Source organism: Anomalospiza imberbis, chromosome 1 (assembly GCF_031753505.1).
Source record: "Anomalospiza imberbis isolate Cuckoo-Finch-1a 21T00152 chromosome 1, ASM3175350v1, whole genome shotgun sequence".
Taxonomy (NCBI): Eukaryota; Metazoa; Chordata; class Aves; order Passeriformes; family Viduidae; genus Anomalospiza; species Anomalospiza imberbis.
Window position 1 is genome coordinate 131,047,977 of NC_089681.1, and position 17,119 is coordinate 131,065,095.

The 17,119-nt window shown below is 38.8% G+C and overlaps 1 protein-coding gene across 3 annotated transcripts in view; it reads right to left on the reverse strand.

Moving 5' to 3' along the window:
• FAM171A1 (family with sequence similarity 171 member A1) overlaps positions 1-17,119 on the reverse strand; it is an 87,277-nt gene that overhangs the window by 17,552 nt on the left and 52,606 nt on the right. For all 3 annotated transcript variants that reach the window (XM_068212019.1, XM_068212035.1, XM_068212027.1), the window contains 3 exons: positions 13,480-13,572; positions 8,305-8,463; positions 3,209-3,385 (listed from right to left, as the gene is read on the reverse strand). In XM_068212019.1, the coding sequence (XP_068068120.1) occupies positions 3,209-3,385; positions 8,305-8,463; positions 13,480-13,572 (429 nt within the window). The remainder of the gene's footprint in view (positions 1-3,208; positions 3,386-8,304; positions 8,464-13,479; positions 13,573-17,119) is intronic.

The window sequence follows — 17,119 nt, forward strand, 5'->3', positions numbered from 1 at the left end:
TAAGTGCATACCATGAAATAAAACCACTGTCCCACAGTAGTGTGAAACACAAGACGTGAGCATGTCCACAGCATGCAGTGATTAAGTTGCATTTCAGCATGTAATGTCTTTGTAACATCATTGCATCTGTGTTTACTACTGCCAACACTCAGAAATGCTGCAGGAAATGGTGGTGGACCAACACAAGAACAAGGTTATGTGTATTCGTTTACCCTTAAAACACCTCCAGGGCATTGACAGCTGATCTTCACTTTATTAACTATTCACAATGGTATTATTGCTTTAATTTGCTTGCTGTGCACACAAGGCAGTAGGTCTGTTTCATAATGAAAAATCTCATTTGGAACAGTATGAAATAGATGCAGCAGATTGTCTTGTTTTGATGTCAGCCTGTTTTTTCTGGCTGCTTGTTTCATCAGTGTCAGTGAAGCCACTCTCAGCCTTAAGCAGACTATGATGCTTCTCATGCTTCTCTCCCAAGGATAGAAAGCATGGTCATGAAAATACAGATTGTTTATGGTAAACATCCTAAAAAGCCATTAGTTATTTTTGGCTGCCGTAAGATGCAAATACGCCTCATTTTTGTGGAAACTACGAAAATCTCTGCACTTCCAGTCAGATGCCTCTGGGTTCATATTAGTTCATCATGAGCTCAGCAAAATGTATGAGATGCTAAGGATTAAAATATCTATGTAGTATTTCTGTCACTTCTCTATGTCCTCTAAAAGTGAGAGGTACATCTGCTTTTTAGAGCAGAAATTGTATTCTATGCAGTAATGATGACAACCACATGGACCCTAAACAAAAGCAATGGCTTGCACAAACAAGTGCCCGCTGTACTCCTAATCCATGAGAAGAGAAGTGCTGTAAGCGCCTGGTAAGGTAGTCACAGTTTTCTGTCTGTGACATTTACTCACTGTTCAGATAAAAGCATGAAAATTTAAGCCATTGGAAATCTATTAAGGAGAGACTAGAATATAACCAGCACTGAAAAAAAGCAGCCATGAAATGAAAGACAAAATCAGAATAATAAAGCTAGAAGTCCTGTCCTGACAAGGCACAGATCTGGCAGTGCAAGTGGGTTACTACAACTTATGTGCCAGCTAAGGATTTCTCCAGTATGGAGCCATCCCAGTCATTATCCATCCATCTCCCTTCACAGTCCAAGCAACACAGGGATGTGGAATGACAGGATACCACCATGTTCATGCTACATATGGCTAGTTTGACAGAGCTTAGGGTGTTAAAGTAGCGTGCATAAGATAGTGAGGCTGCTCCACTTATTAAATTACCCTACTCTAATTTCAATTTGTTAGGATGTGACCAAAATTCTGCTAGTACTGGCTTGCTGCAATCAGGACTTTAAATGCATCTTTGTTCAACATCCTTGGTTGTACAGAAAGATGCTTACTTCAGCTGAAGTGTGAGCTGGAGCCCGAGCATATAATCTTCAATACCTTGCTCTCCAAAGCTTTGTGAAGACAAGTGGCCTGACAAAGATGCATTCTGTTTAGCAGTCCTCATGCCCTCTCCTCCCAATAACACAGTATTTATATTATATTTATATATATATATATATATATTTATATTATATAAGCTTCAGTAGTTTGCCATGAGTCAAGCAAGGCTGGACTTGTCTCAAGATTGGGAGCCTCAAGCCTGCAACATTAATTAACTACCTATATTGCTCTATACTTATACTGCACACAATAGGGTAACTAGCTCTTTATATACAACATTAAAAACCGTATTCCATACTAAGAGAGAGCTTTTGTGGCCTCACTGCAGGGGCATGGAAATTTTGCCATAAATGAGAAAGCTACATAATCAAAATCAGAACCATTTACTTGCAATGAGTAACTAGCAATGAGGCAGGCTCCAGCTCTAGCACAGCTGACAGGAAGGACTGGGGAAGAACTGCTTCTTATGGGGAAAGTAAACTCATACTTCCCTGGTTTTGTTTTTTTTTTTTTTCAACAAGGGAAAACAAAATAGTTTCCATAAGAATTACTCAGTTTCAGGAAAAATGTAGTGAAATTTATTGCCAGTGTAATTTCCACAGTTAAGGGAAAAGCCAAATCCATTCACTGCACTCTTTTTCTACTATTCTACTTTATATCATATTCAAATTTACTCTTCACTAAATCGTGCTTCACCCTCTAATACAGGCCACTTCTGACAGAAGATTCATAGGCATGCTGTTTAAAAATACATCCTTTTTTTTCAGCAGAGGCAGGTAATAAACAAAACCATTATTTCCCCCTTCACCTCTCTCTTCCTCCCTTCCTCCAACATACTGCTTTCATGCCTGTTCCTCTACTTCTAGGTGTGATCATCAGCTGGCTCAAAACATTTGTTTGCAGGACAAACTCCCACTGGTTGTCTATACAGACCTATATTTCTGGCTCCTTTTTGTCTCAGCATCTACCTTTCTCACCTTCCATTCTCCTTTTTCTTAACAACCATCTGGTACATACTTCAGAAGGTACAGTACAATAACTGAAGGGGGATCACCAAGACAAGACTTGGGCACTCCTTTGCCCTTTAAAATCTGAAGCTGTAAAGAAGGCCAGTACAGTGTAGCAGCTAGCAACAAAATAAAGAAAATAAATTTTAAAAAGAGCCTAAAACATGTATTTCTGGGAAAATTCCTCTTCACAATGGCAAACACTATTCTGTAATACAAAAATTTTAGTGCATTGTAAAAATTTTATTAATTAGTCATTCTGTCCTTTCAAAATATTTCATTAGTTTTTCTTTTCAAAAATTCATTTAAATAATTTACATGCATTTTCCTGACAGTATTAGAAAATCTCAAAGCGATTTAAAAAGAAATCAGTACTATATTTCCTATCTGGCAGGCAGGAAACAGAGCCCGAGCCAAGAGGAGGACCCAAGGTCAGACAGCTGGCTGCTGGCAAAGACAACGCAAGTTTCCATTTCTACACACTTCCAATTCAATGCTGTAGTGAATATGTCTCTCTTCTTCTCAGTCTCTGGGTGAAATGCAGTTGTCTCAAGTTTTTAAATAAATTATTTCATAATGGAAAAATGATACATTTACAAAAACTTTTGGTTAAAATTGGCACACGGTGCTAAGTATATTTGCATATATACCATATATTACTTGATCAGTAAAACTCGATAGTCTCTTCTTTTAGATAGAAAACAAAAGCCATCTAGGAAGCCACAATGAGAGGTTACCTACCAAATTTTTGGTCAAACCTCCATGCTGGAACGTGTGCATTGTGTTTCAAGTTGCTGTTTGCTGGCAGAGGCACTGTTACATAGATGGGGCCGTTCACGGGGACGGGCGTCCCATCGCTGCTGAGGAGGTGGACGCTGACGGCAGTGACAGGGGTGAGGTCGTACCTGGTGCTGTTTCCTAACGAGAGAGCGAATGAACACCGTGACTACAGACTGTACAGAATTTAAGGGACACCTGTGTGGTTCCACACCGCAGTACTGCACCAATGCAATTCTCAAGGGATGGGGGCAGCAATTTCCTCCCTGCCTTACAAAAGAACTTTAAACCAACCAACCAGCCAGCCAACCAACAACCCTCCCCCTGCCCAAAAGACCAAACCCAAGCCACAAAACTGAAGGAAGATATATATGGTCTGTTTCTCACCTAATTTTGGGAAAACGTGAAGACAAAAAAACTACGGTGTAAAAATCTCCTGCATGGATTTTTTCATGTTAATTCATCTTCAGTAAATCTGTATGAGTAACACATTTTCATGGCAAAAAAACCCTATTTTACAAGACTTTATTGTAACCTCAAATGCCCATATTGTTAACTAACAAACACCAAAATAACCACTGGCACCTCACAAATGATCAGTCACATGTTTGAGAATGCCAAGTTGCATTTCCTTTGGCCTTTCACTGAAAAGAACCATGCTAAATGGATTATTAGCATAAACTCTTTATGTTTAAACTGGATGCCAATGAATGTTACTTCATGACAACATACTTCTAAAAAGCATTATAATCCTTCAATGATTTAACAAAATGAACCAATGACAGGGATAAATATCACAGATATATATATATATATATGTATATATATATGCACACAGGTGAAAAAAATCCTCTTGAGTTTTAAAACCAAGATCTGGAGCTCAAAGCAAAGGCAAGTTCAAACTGGAAGAGATGGAGCTTTCAGTTTTGCAAGGGGCTTGAGCCCCACAGGCCCATACAGCTGCCAAGAGCACCATCCCTGCTGCCTCTGCCGTGCTGGCTCCGGGGCTCTGCAGCTGCTCTTCCTGCCGGGCGGTGAATGAGGGATGCCTGGCTGGCGGGGATGGGTACTGCCCCCACCGTAAGCCTGCTGCCCTGGGTTGCACACTGCCTGTGAGGGCATGTTCACACCCAGCTGTGGTGGCACACCACGTGGCCTTTGGGTATCCTCAGGTATCTCGGCGACAGTGCTCAACAGGATGAGTACGTCTGAGGAAATGGTGGGAAAGCATTGAGACCTTTATGATTTCTCATAACTCTGGTTAAATCTCTAGGAATAGCCTTTATTAAATTTGATGTCTCTGAGTAACAGCTCACCAAATAAAGACATCATCAGGAAAGGGGTTGGGAAGTGGCAAAGCGAAGGGAAAAAAAGGTGACAAAACTTTGCCAAAGTTTAAATTCCTTGCATTTTGCAAGACTGCCAAACTGAAGAAATGGAAGATAACCAGAAGTAATGTTGCATGTGGCTCATTTATGAAAGCATCTAGTCTGATGCACTCTTTGCCCAGATTTCCAGGTGGGTGTCACTGTCACACAGCTGATGTGCAAGGGACACACATGCTGCCTTCACTGACTGTGAATGGAGGGGCAGATGCTGACCTTACAGAGGGATTAAAGCATTGAGAAAACAGGTACTCTGAAGGTGGCCATGTAGGAGAGACACAGAGCTAACAGATTTAAAACAGACAAGTAAGTTTTGAAAATTCAGCTAGGGTGTAGGGGAAGGTTGCCAGCCTACCCATGCATCTGTAAATACAGGCTCCAATGATAAACATTATTGTCACCTTAACACTTTAGAATGCAAAACAGCGAGACAGAGGAAGGAACTGGTGAGGGAAAAGTTGTTTTTTCCTGATCATTCACTACACTGCCACTGCCATGCACCTATAACTTCTGTCAGATTGATGCTTGAACCCTGGACTTAGGCCACTAAGGTTCTCAGGCTGTTATCAGAGCAATCCCTCTTGCCAAGTACTGTGTCCTGATGCCATTCTTGTGTATACAAATTCCAAACAAAAAATTGTATAACTTCAGATTTTAGATTCATATAAAGGATTAAATAATGTTTTATATTTTGCATCTTTTTAGACATGAAAGTTTTGAATTTTTCTTTTATTACTGTCTTGATATAGCATATATCTGTAAAAATTAGTTTTCAGTCTCAGAAAAAGCATTCGGATGGTGAAACACAATTTTTAATTAAGATGCATTAATACTTTGCTCAGCACTGGACTGAACAATTTATATTGGAAGATGAAAAAAAATTCTGAAATCCACTGACCTCTATCAAGAAGAAATAATTTTCCAATTTGCCACCTTGTACAGTATATTAATGCTCATTAAAAAGATAAAATGTTTCTCTTTTTTGTTGTGAAGGCAAATTAAAGTCAATGCCTATGAAACTCTTGCATGCTATAAAACTGATAAGCATACACATAGATTAAAAGGGAATGGACGTCGATAAATGTCAGCTTTCATTTATTTCTTGTCATTTTTGACATCTGGTGACCTGTAAAGAGCTTTAAAAACAATCAGATAAAATTCACTGTCAGTTCAGACATGATGCTTTATAAAGAAACAAGCAGCCACAAAATGCAAGAGGAGTAATGGTTATCAGCCAGCTTGGTCCATTGAGGCAGATGATGGAAAGTTTTGTTTAGTTGGGTTAAAAGGACAAGATTTTGTGAAACTATCCTTCTGGTCTCTGAATGGTGATTAATATGAACAATAAATTAACACTTTACAGGCTTGTCACTACTTGCAGTGAAATTCTTCAAATTTTTATGTTTACAACATTCTGATTCATGCAGTGAATTTTCACTGCTCTGTATTACTAATTACCCAGTTGGGATTTTATGAAAAATGGTGAACTCACAGAGAGTAGGTTTTAGCTAAAACTGCTATAAAAGCCATTCTGGACAAATACTGAGGGACCTAAATGGAGGGACCTCATCAAAATGCTACAGACATGTAAATAAACTGTGGAAGAACAGAGAAGTAATTGTAGGGGAAGGAGAGGAGGGAGAGAGGGAAGAGCCAGTGTTCTGCAGAATTCCAAAATTTCCCATGCAAATCAATGCTAAGTTTTTTTAGAATTCTAAAATTTGTAAATATTCTTTCTCTCTTGATAACAGAAATATTAAAAAATCTCCAGCAGGTATTGACCTAATTTTTTATGCTTTCAAAAGTTTTCCAGGCCAAGTCTTCACCAAGTCACTTGCAGATGTAGAAAAGGATGTCAATCCAACTTCAGGATTTTAAAGTTACATGCTTCCACATCAGGATAGGTTTCTACTACAGACAGAGGATATTTCACTTCTACTATACTGCATAATAAAATACATTGCATTTGCAGTCTGTGTTACACCATACTGAATACCACAGTATATGGAAAACAAGGCTCTTCTCAGTTTCTTAAACACGATTTCTTTGCCAGTCATTTTGTCTTTTACAACACAGTTTTACCTGAAAACTAAAAGTCAAATCCAGGGTCCCTGTGCTCAAGCAGAAACGCTTCTGTCATGCAAGAATACAGAAGACTGAAAAACCTAAGGCTGCAAACATCTGTTTTATAGGGGGCTAGGAGGTAAAACAGAAGAAAGACAATACCCTGGTTGCGCAGCTCCCATGAGATGGGATCATCTGAAGCCTTGGCAAGACCTGTGATCACTAAATAAATGCAAGAATGGGAAGCTGGGTTGCTGAGTACTTAGGAAAGATTTAGGAAAGAGGAATCCCACACACATTGCCAACACTTTGCTCAGTTGGTTTACAGATAAAAAGAAAGGAGATGAGGAAGTAGACAAATGAGGGAGATCAAATGCATTCCTTAATTTTAAAAAAGATAAAGAGGTTTTGATCATCAAAGTATGAAAAGTCAGAGAAAACTGAAGATTGAAGATGAGAATAGGAAAATGATGGGGAGGTAGAATGAGATAGGATAAGATGTGCTCACTGGAGCAGACAGAAGGATTGGAGTAAGGTTGCAGACACATTTCTTGTAATAGAAAAGGAGATGTGCAGATTTGTACAAAGGGAAGAAGGGGGAAGCTAGCAAGCTACCATTTACACACATGACCTAGCATTCAAAGTCACTTAGATCAACACATCACAAGTAAAGGCATCCTGAGAAACAGCAGGGAGAGACCTCAAGGGGATATTCAGGCTGCTTCAAAGCAGGCTCAGCTATGCCTCTGCATCCTCACAGGTGACTGTCTAACTCTGTTCAACACCCTCAAACAAGTAATTCTACAGCTTAAACTATCCTCACCATAGCAAGGTTTTCCTAATCACTAGTCTGAATCTCTCTTGCTACACTGCATGGCCACTGTTATCTTTCTAACCCATTACAGGCACTGAAAACAAATTACTCTCCTTTTCACACCAGCCTTTTAAGAATTTGAAGGTTTCTACTCTTTATTCTGCTATTCTTCTCTTACCTATGAAACACCAATTATTTCACTCAAGACTGAATGAAAACTGGAAAAAGACTAGCAGGCAGTTGCAGTCATAAAAATGTATTACAACTTTGAATTTAACAGTGGTTATGTTTCTACTATGAATATTCATTGTTTTCTCTTTGGTGCTAGACGAAGTGGCACATTTTGGCTACATTCAAAAGTACCCACAAAGCCATTGAAACAACACAGTATTAAATTCTTGATATGTACGCATTTTATTTATTTTTGGAAAAAAAGATTAAGAATTTTATGGAACCCTCAGGTTAAATTCTCTCTTGTTCCTTCACATTAATTTCCATCTTTTATGTGCACAGGCAGTGCATTTGGACACTCAGCTCTGAACTAAAAGTGTGACCAACTTGTCTGATCTCCCACGGCCAAGGAGTTTTCATCTTTGCTATTCAGTGGCCTCATTTAAGGGATAGGAGACCTTACCCTCTTGCTCACTGGAACGGCATATTGGTAGGGCAGTTGAAAATGTCATGTCACCCAAATTTGAAAGAATGTTTGCTGGAATGGGGAATGGAAAAAATTATAGGATCAAAAGTCAAGCCCTGGACCAATATGAAATTAGAGCAAAGCCAAAGTAGTGGGTTACCTGTTCCATTTCCATCTAATCCCTGCAAATAAGGGAAACTGTCCACTTCCCAGGGTGAACTGGCTGCAGTCAGATATGCTGTCAAATCACTGTAGCTAGTGTTCTCTGGCAATTTCACAGATCTTCTCTGAAAGTGAACTTGTGGCTGAGTCCGTGCACCTAAAAATATTAAAAGTGACTTTATATCCAAGGTGGGCAGAATATTCAGGTGTTCATATTCATGGAAGCAATCTTACATTTTTTTCATTATAAATTGCAGCAGTTTGAGAAGGACAGAGACATCAGAAGGCTATTATGAAAGACATTTATTTTTTTACATTTTACATTTATTTTTCAGTTGCCATTATTTTTCTCCAGAGCAAAATTGTGGAGGCACCCACTGTCAGAAGCTTTTCTGGCTATGTTGTTTCTCCTCCACTTCCATTCCATGCCTCTTTTAATTAGTAAAACTGAAACTAAAACTGAGTTCAGAGGTAGGGTATGCAAAAGCATAGGAAAGCATCCAGTTCACCATATTGTTCAAATTTTGTTTTCCCTGAAAAAGCAAGATAAATGTAGTTTATACTTTTCAAAATTATTTTCTAAGAGACAGTTCTACCTGTAGTCTCAATTAAGTTATGTAACTTCTGTAAAGCTTTGGCCATGAAAACTCTAGAACTGAGATGGTTGCTACTGAAATCACTAGACTAAAAGATTCACTCGACAAACCTTGGGTGAAAAGATTTTCCATATTTTCCCATGCAAAGAACACATCTAAATAGAACCAGATTACTTGGCATGTAAGATTTTTCTCTTTTTCTGTCTCTGTCTTGTACAGTGTTAGGGTTTCTTTCAAGCTCACTAGGTGTTAATTGAAGGGTCTCTGCTGCAACGTGATTTAAGACTGTTTCATGTACTATGGCATTTCATGTCTCATTTAAATCCCAGCTTATAAAGTCAATAGTCTTTTTCAAAGGATACTCACCATTAATACTGTTTAGCAACACACAGCAAGACTCCATCTGCAAGTTTGTGTGCACAACATGCAAATTAATTTTTAAATCAAAAGCTATTGTATTCTCCAGAGCTCATTTTGAATACACACAGAACACTTCCCATACAGCACAAAATCAAGAGACAAGCAGTTTTCTTCTTAATTCACATTGGACTATGTGATTAAAAAATGTCAACTCAAAACAATTTTGCACCTTTTCCCCCATTAGTCTCTGGCAGCACTTCTAGGTTACATATAGCTTCACTGTGAGAAAAAATAACGAGCTTGACTTCCTCCTAAGCTTTGTAACTGCCAGTGTCATTAACCTAGAGACTGGAATCTTTCTTGCATAATTTTCCAGCAAGAGCTCTAGCTGTGAGAGAACAAAACTCAACAGTACAAAATGTTGCACTGGCTAAGAAAAATGCCTGTGTACAGGAGTAAGCACCTCCAAAGAGCTGATCGTTGTTTAGCTGTCATTTCTTTGGTAATTCTGCAAGAAAAATCTACGAAATTGCTTCTGTTTTTTAATTTCTGGCACATTTTAGTGTTTACAGCAGGCTCTCAAGACTGGCAGTATCCTTAAGTGTTAAATATAGTCATTAAACAACACCTGTGTGAAATGGGAAGAAATCTCCCTTATCTGATTTCTAAGCATAAATGGAAAACTACATAAAAGATTAAGTAAATTGACTGAAACAAACTCAGGCAGGATTTATCTCCTGTGTGCTGTGCAAGTCGCAGTTTGCTGTGCCTCAGGGACTGATGTGCTCAGGCACTTTGGACCCCTCTGACTGCACTGCTGAGTGGGTTCCTACAGCCCATGGGTATACATATCCCATGGGTATACATATCCACAGTAACAACACAGGGAAAAAACCCCACAACTAAGAAACTGGCCTTAGGATTATCACCAATAGTTCAATGTAAAATTGTAGGATTTTTTGCCAAGTGTCTGGTTAAGATGCATTATTCAAGTTGCCAAGAACTGGTGTTTTATTTCCAAAGATACAAACTAAGCAAAAATTAGAAACCAAGTAACTGTTGTTGAGTCTGCAATGCAGTAGTTTATGGGTCTTCTTTAAAAAAAAAAAAAATTGATGGATTTTAGCACTGAGAGAGCCATGAGCTGCCAAATTTTAACTAGATAGGAAGGGCTCAGAAAACCAACCTCAGTTTCTTCAATCCTACAAGCAGTAAAAAGCCTTCTTATGGCTGAGCCCAAAACCTGGCAGAAAACCTGCACAACAATGAACTCAGCTATAAGCTTTGAGGGTGAAGAAACAGCCTCCTCTGTGACAGTACATACACAGACATTTAATAAATCATACTGAGTAGTTTATTCACACCCTAGAAAAATAAATTCCTCCATACTGATGTTCACCAAAAACCGGCCACTCACTCTGACTCTCCTCTCAGTTCCTCAGCTGGGCCTCCCACACCTGGCAAGAGACTCCAAAGAGGCAGAAGACTGGGAGATTCCAGAGAAAGGCTTGTGAGGAAGCATCTACCAAGGCTTTCACCTTCTGTCACCACCTTGCTGGAAGATAATCCAATGTTCTCCTTTATCAGAGACTGTAGTGGATTTTGGGGCAGATGTCTGGGTATAGATTAATTAAGGGAATTGGAAGTGGTCTGATCTGTGCTGATCAAACACTTAAAAGTATTTTTCAACAAGTGATCACTTATCACTGGAAGTGGGTTATTAGTATTGCTTCTATTACTGAAGATACCTATTTTTTACTTATAAAATCCAGTTTTTACTTATAAAATCCAAGCACATTCGAGTGTAAAATGTGCATGTGAGCTCTTCCCACATGATGTGTGCCATGAGGTAAAGACTGCTAAGCACTGATCTTACCTTCTTTAAACAGCCTCTTGTCAACACATCAGCCAGATTTAAATGCTGTCACCTCCAGTTTGCCAGTATACTCCTGAAGAAGTAACCTCCAGGAGTCCCTGTAAGGCAGCTCTTGTCACACTGCATATGTGACATGTGGCACCACACCAGCATTTGAGGTTTAATCTATGTGAAGTAACATCTGAAGTCTCACCAATTCATGCTCTGATTGCTCATGGGTCAGAGACAGAAAGAGTCCCCATGCAGCTTCTATTCACTACACACTGAAATTCAGCCCGTCACTGTGCTGGCATTAAATAACTTCAATGACCCAGGGGCTGGCAAGCCCCATCCCTCACAATTACTGACAGCACAGCAGTGGATTGTAATGCCATCCTGAAAATGAAGCTGCCTGCATCAACTCACACAAACTTCTCAACTGCATAATACATCGCTGGCTTGATTAATTATTCAAATGCAATTGGTAACTTAGTGTACCAAGACAGGCCTTTCTTTTCCTTTGACTGGTGCTTCAAACACCAGTGTTCCCAGTCTGTTCCTGGTATAATGAGTTCCGCTTTGCTCTCATTTTTGCACTAAGGTAACTCCTGATCAGATCTTTTGAAACAGCATGAGGTTACTGGGAAGTAAATTAGAGAAATAACAGAGAAAAACTAGGTCACAAGGATTTTGGATGGAGACTAGAGAAGCTCCATTCAAATACTGGAACAATGTCTAGGCTGTCTTTCTTTTAGGCTTCATCGTAAGAGAAGTCCCAAGAAAAGAAATGAGGACTGGACCCATAAAACAGATTTTACTGGTCAGGACCAAAAGTTCAAATCCCAGTCCTTAGCCTACTCCAGGTACCCCTTTCTTTCTTTATCCTTTTTTTCTGCTATCCCAGTAGAAGCAGTTAAATGATTCTAATTCACATATATTGTTAATACATTGGATCAATTCATTGAAGGAAAGAAGATTATGCTGAAAATATTTGTGAGTCTCACTTAGCTATTAAGTGTCCCTCTAGTCCTTTAGCACCCCGTTTTTTTTGAAGGAAGCTGTGAACATGAAAATACTGCTCTTTTCCAATTAATTGCATAATATGAGTGCATTTGCATAAGAATAAGAATATTTAATACAGCATGATAATGGAATACTGTTGGTAAACAATGTTTCATGTCTTGCCTAATGGAATCCCTTGTGTTTTAACACAGTTCACCATCCATCTAATTTACCCCATTAGACAATGTCCAGCTCTCAAACTGCAGAATGTATGTACAGCAGCTTTTTCTCCAGCTCCTTCTGAGCATTCCATCAGCTACCTAATTTGTTTAATGCATTTTCAGCTTCAGCCATATCTAGTGCTATCACTAATGAAAAGCCTATTGTCTGACTGGCTTCTAACTAAAAAATATGTTAGGAAGGCATAATTTTATTATTTTCTCTCAGACAGAACAAGGTTATCTTGGAATACTATTGAGGGCACTATTTCCTTGTTTATTAACTATCCAGTAGAGTTTAAAATGATGGCAAGCATAAGATTGATTGTGATTAAGACAGCATTTATGCCCAATAAGAGTGCCACAGGAAAGATATGCCCATGTTCTGATTCAAAATATCTTTAAAATCCCCTGTTCTTTTATTAACAGACTTACCTCAGCTAGCACATCAGTTGGACTAATTTATCAGACCCCTAAGTCAAATGAACATTTTATTCTTCCCTGTGCAGTTCAGAAAACACTGTTCCTCTAACTGATACTACAGTTACTTTAACATCTGTGTTTAGCCTTATGAAAAAGTTATTTTAACTTTATTTTTCTAATTCAGTGGGTTTCAATGTGTAGGACTTAGGTTTGCAGGCAGTCTGACAAGGGGTCCACAGGAAAAGCAAATTTATACAGCGTATACAACAATGCAGATACAAGAAAATTTTCAGGTTTTCTATGCCCTAATCATCTAAGTCATTCACACTAGGAAGCAAGAAAAAAAAATAAAACCAGAGAAAAATCTTAGAGATTAAGAACACCAGAAAATGTCTCCTTCAAGGATGGTTAAATGAGGCTAGATGAAAAAACATCCAACAGATAGTGTAAGAAACCGAACCTCTGGCTCTCAAATGGCACACTGAAGTCCAAACTCATTTATTACCGTGTAACTTGAATTCCCTAGTCACAGCAGTCAGGGATGAATTCAGCTATTAATTTGGTAAAACAATCCCTCAGAGAAGCATTCCTCAGGGAACTCAGACTCCCCACAGAATACCAGTCTCACTCACAGGACAGAGTTCAGAAAGCACTGCGCAGTCAGGCTTTTTCTTTAGTGTCCCTCAAATTTCAATTCTGACTTCCCAAAGCCAGCATACCTTGAAATCCTGAGACAATCTGGACTACATCATCATAGACCATCAGAGTAGCTGAGCGTTCAGGAAGAAGGCCAAGGCTCAGTGAAGAGAACACTGTGGGAGAGAAGTGGTTTAAGTGGCATATATTTAAATTCTTATAAGCATAATCCAATATCAACAGCCCTTACTTTCTTCACATTTTTGCAAAAGCAGGCCACCCAAACTATTAAAATCATATTGTATACATGACAGAAACCACATGCATTTTCTGAACCAAACAGTTAAACTGCCAGAGTAACTACTGAACTAAACAAAATGTTCTACTCTTTGACTCCTGCACATCATGCATGGTAGCTCAAAGCACTGGAGAGTGCAGTGTAAAGTAGGGTTTTATGCGTTACATGAAGCAATTCCCAGCTCCACAGAAAGACAAGGAAATACACAGAGAGAAATGAAATGCTAACTCAGTCTGGCTAAGTTATTTTTCTTTGCAACAGCTATACTTCTTACCTCAGGAAGATTTGAATGAAATTTAAGTTTTAAGTACTTTGAGATGCTTATGTAAGTTATACAGAAAGGCAAAGTATGATGATTAAGTCTGAATAATTTGCTTCAAAATGCAGCATGTACTGAGTCACCACCTACAGCAGGGAAATGCTGTTTATAGCAGAACTACTGTCATCCTACCAGTGGTGTGAAAGGGGGCAGATAAATGGTATTTGCTGCAAGAAGTCTACCTGCAAGGACCTCCCTCCCCACTGGGTACCGACACTCCTTGCAGGGGGCTGTGTCAGTATGCACACACATCTTTGCAGAGTGAAAAACAGAATATCATTTCATGCCAAGTTCTTCAGTCTCAGAAGACCCAAAATATGGAAGGAATTAGCCACAGAGCCCACCTGCCTCCTGCAACTATGAAAACAGTAAGGAGCATGACTGCCTGCAGTCCACAAGTGGCTTTCAAAGATGGAACAAGACAAGACTAATGCAGACTAGTTATTTTTGGTAATAACTTGCTACTATTAATAACTAGTAATAACTGGGCAGCATCCCATACCTGGATGGGACTCATCCTAGTCTGAAGTAAACACAAGCTGAGGAAGGCATTCTCAGAAAAAGTCAACAGCAGATCAACACAAACTCTTCTGATTTTCTGGAATTTTATGAACTTCCTCTAAATTAATACACATTAATGAATCCAAGAGACCTTAGAGAAGTTAGCTACCAATAGGAAAACTACACTATTTCTACTTTAATTAATATATTCTCCTTTTAAAGATCAGAAATTTTAGTGTTTGGGAGAAGTACAGGAGAAAGGAGAAAAAACTATGAGAAACACACTGAAAATAACTACCATCTAAAAGATGGTCTTAACAATATACATAAACATTAAAATAAAAAATAAAAATGACATATAATGTTATTGCAAGTACAGCTGGGCATTTTCTTTCCAATGCCCAAATGTGAAACAGATCTACACATTAGGCAACATAAGTAAGAAAGCCTAGTGCAAGTAGCACTAAGGCCACACAATTACAAAACTTGTCTTTACTCCAGTAACATAATTTGTATGAAGAAAGCTAATATAATTTAGACACCCTGGGGAGCTCAGTACAATCAACCATGCCAACATCTTCTTCCTTATGTGCCAGACTATAACGAATATATAACCTCTAAACTTCCCTTGGGCTTTTCTGCACAATCTTTTCTCAGCATGACAATGACAGAAAGACACAGCTTTTAAGGCCAGAAGGATGACAGCGATGATCCAGCCTTATTCCTGTATAACTACAGCCTTCCTGAATTAATTATTGTTGCAGATTCAATAGCTGTACCAAAACTTGAAAACATGTTGTAGAAAAATTCCAATTTTATTTTACAGGTGTCCAGTGGTGAAGAACACACCACAACATCAATGTTCTAATAAATAATTATGAGGGCAGTTAAACAATGTGCCTCTTTACCCATCAAAATTTATAGAGGTTCGATTTCCAGCCATTTGATCTTCTTCTTATACAGGCCTGCTAGACTGAAGAATTCTCTCTTACACGTTTCCTGTTCTCTATGAGGGTATTGATGGACTATGATCAAATTACCCATGAACTTTCTTGCTAATGAAGAAAATAAATTAAGCACTTCCAAGTCTTTCCCTGTAAACTGCATTTTCCAATCTTTTAATCACCCCTGATAAAAGTCCACAGTTTTAAACATTCTTCTTGAAGCATGGATCCAGAGCTGGACACACATTTCCCTGAATGGCTATGCCAAGGACAAGTCCTGAAATACTACACTCTACTTTCCCAGTTTTTAACTTTGTTTTACAGGTAAATGATTCCAGATGAGCTCTCCTCTCTCAGAAATACCATAATCATCATCCTCCACTCCTAAAACTGTATTTCACCACAGTGAATACCATAGTTTTCTTTGACTGTCCTGGTTTCAGCCAGGATGCAGCTATTTTGTTCTCTGCTGCTGGTACAGGGCAGTGGTTTGGATTCGGGATGACAATAATGTCAGTAACACACCGATGGTGTGGGTGCTGCTGAGTAGTGCTTACCCTAAGTCAAGGACTCTGCAGTTTTTCATACGTGGTCAGTGAGAAGCTTCAGAAGAAGCTGGGAGGGAGCACTGCCAGGACAGTTGACCCAGATCCAAAGGGAAATTTCATACCACAGAATGTCATGGCCAGTATATAAACTGGGGGGAGCTGTCTGGCAGGGGTCAACTGCTGCTCAGGGATGGGCTGGGCAATTGTATTGTGCATCACTTGCTTTCACTGGATTTTACTCCCCACTCACTCTTTCTTAAGTCTCATTCTTATTATTATTACAAATTTTTACTTTATTTCAATTATTATACTGTTCTTATCTCAACCGAGAATTTTTACCTTTTTATGATTCTCCTCCCCACCCTACGGAAGCTGGGGGTGAGGAAGCAGATGGATGGTACTTAGTTGACTGGAGTTAAACCATGACATTGCCTCTACCAAGGAATTCTGAACTGTGCTGTCTCAGCAACTCCCTCTCTTTATTGCATATACTGCTTCAAAAGAAGTGTCCTTTTAAATAAGGATTACCAGTCACAAATGTTTTCTTCCAAATTTTTTACAAAGAAAAATCTAAGCGCAGTTAAGAGCAGACGGATGAACACGTCTTCCATCATAAACACTTCAACAACTCAAGTGATGCTAAATTTATGAACTGTTAATAAGTGGAGGCATGGCTCTGCTGATAAATATTTTAATGGAAGAAGAGATCTTAAATCTTTTCCTCCTACCATTTATCACTATGTAAATAAATAATCCTTCTGCTTAAGCAGTAAAAGAGGTAGTAATTATTTTCATTCATGTAACAGAAGTTAATTTCTGCCAAATTATAAGAACAGAAAACCCTCAATGTTTACTCCTTGAAGCTACTACAATAATATCACAAGTTCAGTGGCTGTACAGCTATTCAGCATAACACTATTACTAATGCATATTGCCTGTGATGGAGGAATCCTGATCCTTCAGCCAAGTTCTGCTACAGCACATTACCACCCTTTAGCTTTCAAACCTACTCCCTGCTCGTGGTTACCATTTTCCCATTTGTGGTAAATATGGCCATAGTTCATTTACCACAGCACACAGGATGGCACATCAGCTTAAAAGCATTCCCTGGGT